At 34.8% G+C, this 4,777-nt stretch overlaps 1 protein-coding gene across 1 annotated transcript; it reads left to right on the top strand.

The window, feature by feature from the left end:
• The first annotated feature begins 1,658 nt into the window (after window positions 1-1,658).
• Window positions 1,659-3,560, top strand: LOC108462660 (uncharacterized). The gene is made up of 2 exons (XM_017762584.2): window positions 1,659-2,520; window positions 2,639-3,560. The coding sequence occupies exons 1-2, from the start codon at window positions 1,883-1,885 to the stop codon at window positions 3,393-3,395; spliced, it is 1,395 nt and encodes a 464-aa protein (XP_017618073.1). The 5' UTR covers window positions 1,659-1,882; the 3' UTR covers window positions 3,396-3,560.
• Window positions 3,561-4,777: the final 1,217 nt, after the last annotated feature.

Below are 4,777 nucleotides of genomic sequence, written 5' to 3'. Positions count from 1 at the left end.
TTTCTCTTTTTAATTTTAGGTAATTTCTGTTATTCACCTTTCTATTCATGAATTTGATTATTTTAATATTTATATAATTTTAAAATTTGAAATTTTTATGCAATAAATATTATATATAATTTTATACTAACATGATATTAAAAAGTCATACTTTTTTAGTTTATAAATTTAACAAAAATCATTCTAGATCATAACTCAAATTTTAAAATGTAAAAATATATGAATTAGAATAATTAAATTGAAAATAAAGATTACATCTACAACTTACATATAATATATAACCGGTAATAAATTTTAATTTAATGATTTAATCATTATTATTCAAATTAATATCAAAATTTTAAGATTCAAAAAAAATTGATCAAATTAGACTAAATTCGTAACATAGTGCATAATATAGACTAATAATAAAATTTCACCTTATATTTTAACGTACGTGGGGAAAACTTAAAAAGTAAATAAAATAATAGACGAAAGAGGTTTAAAAACGACAAAGGATTAGCATAGTGTTTTAGGATAACATTGATGATCCTGGCTGTCGCTGCCGCTGGCAAAGGCATCTTCCGTTTGTGTACGTGCGCATTGTGTGCCAACTCATGTCGTTGCAATCAATTCCAATGCCAACCATTCTCTTAAGTCGGAGAAATCATAGCCTGAGGCCGGTTCTAGCTTCAATTTTTGTGAACTTGCTCTGCAAAACCACCCCAAACCATTAACTTGAATTGGTTTAAATATGCCATCAATCCCTATACTTTTCCTAAATTTGAAATTTAGATTCTGTACTCTTATTTACATGAATGTTATCTTTTTTTTTTTAGATTTTAATAGTTAGGTTTATTTGTTAACATCGCTAATTTTTTAGTTAAACTTGTTGGTGCAGAATTTTAAAATAAAATAAAATACTCACTTTGTAATCATATAATTAAAAATAATATTGTAATGAACTTAAATTTAATAAAATAATTTTAACAATAAATTTTAAGTTTTAAATCTAAAAAATATAGGGACTAAACCCATAGATTTGGAGTGAAAATATTAAGAAGTGAAATAAAATTTTAAATCTAGAGATTTAAATTTATTCGAGTTAAATTTTTCAAAAGTAGAAAGGAACATGTCAAAACAAAATTTTATTGACAAGGAGATTACATTTTAAAATGTATAAATTTGAGATTATATATATATTTTAAAAATCTTCCAAAGCAAAATAAGATAAATAAATATACTTTAGTATGATAATTTGATTTGGTAATTTACTTTAAAATTATTTTTTATAATTTAATATTTTTACATATTTTTTATTTTTTATTTTGTATAAATCTCTAGAAATTTATATATATATATTGAACTTTTGAAGAATATATTGTAATTTTTTCTTTAAATTACTCATTAATATTAGAGTCAAAAAAGAATGAGCAAATTAATCCTTGTATATTAGATTAAAAATAAATTAAAATTTTTGCTAAAATTTCATTTATTGTTAAAAATTTATCCATTTTTGAGTTAAGGGGGTAAAATGCAATTTAATTTCTAGTAGATGGGCCTCGATGACATTTTTACCATAAACGTAAGTTGAGAGAAATTGAATCTCAGGCCTTTGACCGATCTCAAAGGCGTAACACTACACTTAACCTTACCATATCCTTCTCCCTTGTCAGCTGCACTGCAACCCAGCGATATTACAGCCTGTTTTCTAATCAGCTCTCGACTTTCCTTTTTGCTTGCAGATCCCTTTGCCCCCTTACCCTTTTTAATATGCTTTAGTCGTCGCATAAGTCGGTAAACTCAACACCAAGTAATTCGCAGGGTTGCAACAGCAGCAGCTGGGAGAAAAGACGATCCAAAACCCTTCCTAAAACGAGCAAAAATAGTAAGAGTTATATTAATGGATCCGTGTCCTTTTGTACGGATCCTGGTAGGTAATTTGGCCCTGAGGCTTCCACTTTCTACAAAGCCCTCGCTTTCAAGGATCCATCCTTCTACTTCTCCATGTTACTGCAAGATCAAACTCAAGAACTTCCCTCACCAAGTGGGTTCAATCCCTTTGATCCATGCAAACACCCAAAACCCAGAAAGCTGCAACTTCTCTTTGCAGAAATCGCTCGCTGCGTGTTTCAGTTTAAGCAAGTTCCAGGTGGATAGGATCATCTCGAAAGGGGGTTCATCATATAAACTTTCCATCGAGGTTTATGCTGACCCTGATGGCAGTACCTGCGGATTGGCATCTGGGAAGTTATTGGGGAAGGTTACGGTGCCCTTGGATTTACGTGGAGCGGAATCAAGGCCGTCTGTTGCTCATAATGGATGGGTTGATATAGGCCGAAACAAAAGCAACAAGAATGGATCCTCTGCGCAATTGTTTTTAACTATCAGGACTGAACCTGACCCGAGATTTGTGTTCCAGTTTGGTGGTGAACCAGAGTGTAGTCCTCAGGTTTTTCAGGTTCAGGGGAGTGTTAAACAGGCCGTTTTCACTTGCAAGTTCGGTTTTAGAAGCTCCAGCGATCGGAACTTGGGATCAAGGTTTGCTTTTTCCTCCTGATCTCTGTTTTTTTTTTTTCAATTATTGTTTGGATTTGCCGTTTAATTTATTGTTGTCCAAGTGTTTCTCAAGGTTTTGTTTTGTCATATTATTTTCCAGGACATCTTTGCCTGAATCAAACACTTCAAGAAATTGGCTACCATCTCTAAAAACAGATAAAGATCAATCGGCCAAAGAACGAAAAGGCTGGTCAATAACAGTCCACGACCTCTCAGGCTCTCCCGTAGCAATGGCATCAATGGTAACCCCATTTGTCCCTTCCCCTGGCTCGGACAGGGTCAGCCGTTCAAACCCTGGAGCATGGTCAATTCTTCGTCCGGAATGTGGAACCTGGAAACCCTGGGGTCGCCTCGAAGCCTGGCGTGAGCCTGGTTTCACTGACGCCCTTGGATACCGATTTGACCTCTTCCATGATGATATTGTGGCCACAGGAACAACAACCACCGTCGCCAGTTCCACCCTCAGCACCAAACTTGGGGGAAAATTCACCATGGATATGACAACAAACATATCAACTCCATCAATAAGCCCGCAAAGCAGCTGTGACCTGGGGTCAGGCTCACGTCCCGGGTCAAGACCAGGATCGGGATCAGGGTCAGATTTCGGATTTGGGTTGCCCCTTTCCCCGCAGAGCATGTACCGGGGTGGATTTGTGATGTCCTCAACGGTGGAAGGTGTGGGGAAATGCAGTAAACCGGAAGTGGAAGTAGGAGTAAAGCACGTGACATGCACGGAGGATGCTGCTGCCTTTGTGGCATTGGCAGCGGCTATGGATCTAAGCATGGATGCTTGTCAGTCCTTCTCTCAAAAGTTAAGGAAAGAGCTGAGACAGCAAAGTCATAACTTTGTAGATTAAGGGTTTTTGTCGATTTAGTTGTTTTTGGATTGGGATTTGGGATTCTTTCGGCAGATTAGCTAACAGCAGTTTTTGAGCTGAATGTAAGGATTAGTTTTGTACAGTGCGGAATGACGAGGCATGAACCTTTTTTTATTTATTTTAAAAAACTTTGTGATTAGTGAATTTGTTGATTGTTTAATTCCTTGTACTTTCTCCTCATAGATATATGTGCTTTTGCATGAGAATCCTATGTTGAAAATGTGGAAGGAAAGGGGTAGTCAAGTAAATCCATTTTGCAAGATGCTGGGAGGGATTCGTGTACTTTCCCTAACTAGATTTTGTCAAATGAACTAGAAATCGGATAGAATCACCCCCTTTCACTTTAACAACAATGTCGATTATTAAAGCAGCAGATTAACTAATATGTTTACTTCAATTCATCAGGCTCCACTAAAACCCAATAAGACAATCTTTTATGTTTTTCGTTCATTTCGTTTTGCTGCAGATATAAGCAAGGGAACCAAATCAAATGGTTAATGAGTTTCATCATTACTGGAGTTTTTAGATTTACAAGTGTGGAGACATGAGAACAGAAAGCAGAAAGTGAAACAGCCTTTAGTTTCTATCCACCTTGTTGGCATTTATTACAACTTTGGTTTGATGTAATTATTGAATGTGCAGAGCATCCACTCCAATTTTTATTTTTAATTTTATAATATAGAATTAAAAGTTTAATATTCATGCCTTCAATGGTAATAATATATTTACATCACACAGTTAGATAATACAATTAAAACTAGCTATTCAAATAAAGGGTTATAATTACTTTTGGAAAATTCAAACTCAAATAAATTTTATGAATAAACAACCCGCTCTTTAAAAAGTTAAACAAGTATATGAAATCTACCCATTCCTCAATGAGAACAAAAATTTAAAATTTGAGAAACATAACCTTTTTTAATTTCTTTTATCCAATAAACATAAACGGGATTTTTTCTATAATAATATGAAAAAAAAAATTAAAATAGGATGTCTTTAAGATTATATACAAAAATGGATCATTAGAAGTGATGGAGGGTGGTGCATATGCGGCACCACCCTCAAATCTAACAGATTTACAGTTCAAAAAAAAAAGAATAGGACGAAAATAATAATAATAATAAAATATGGGTGGAGGTACCCCATAGGCGGCACCAGTGGAGGGTACCCCACAGGCAGCACCAGTGGAGGGTACCCACAAGGCACCGTGACTCACTCTGCACCGACGGGACTCGTCACACTGTCATAAATTTGGGCTGATGCGAGACATTTATTTTGTTTTATTGTGTTTGGGGACCTTAAAATGGTCCCCAATTTCTTTGTGTGCATAAGTGAAGAAGAAGAAAGGGGGAAGGAGAAAA

This window comes from Gossypium arboreum, chromosome 2 (assembly GCF_025698485.1).
Source record: "Gossypium arboreum isolate Shixiya-1 chromosome 2, ASM2569848v2, whole genome shotgun sequence".
Taxonomy (NCBI): Eukaryota; Viridiplantae; Streptophyta; class Magnoliopsida; order Malvales; family Malvaceae; genus Gossypium; species Gossypium arboreum.
The sequence above is the reverse complement of the archived record's forward strand: the minus strand, read 5'-3'. Positions and strand labels throughout refer to the sequence as shown.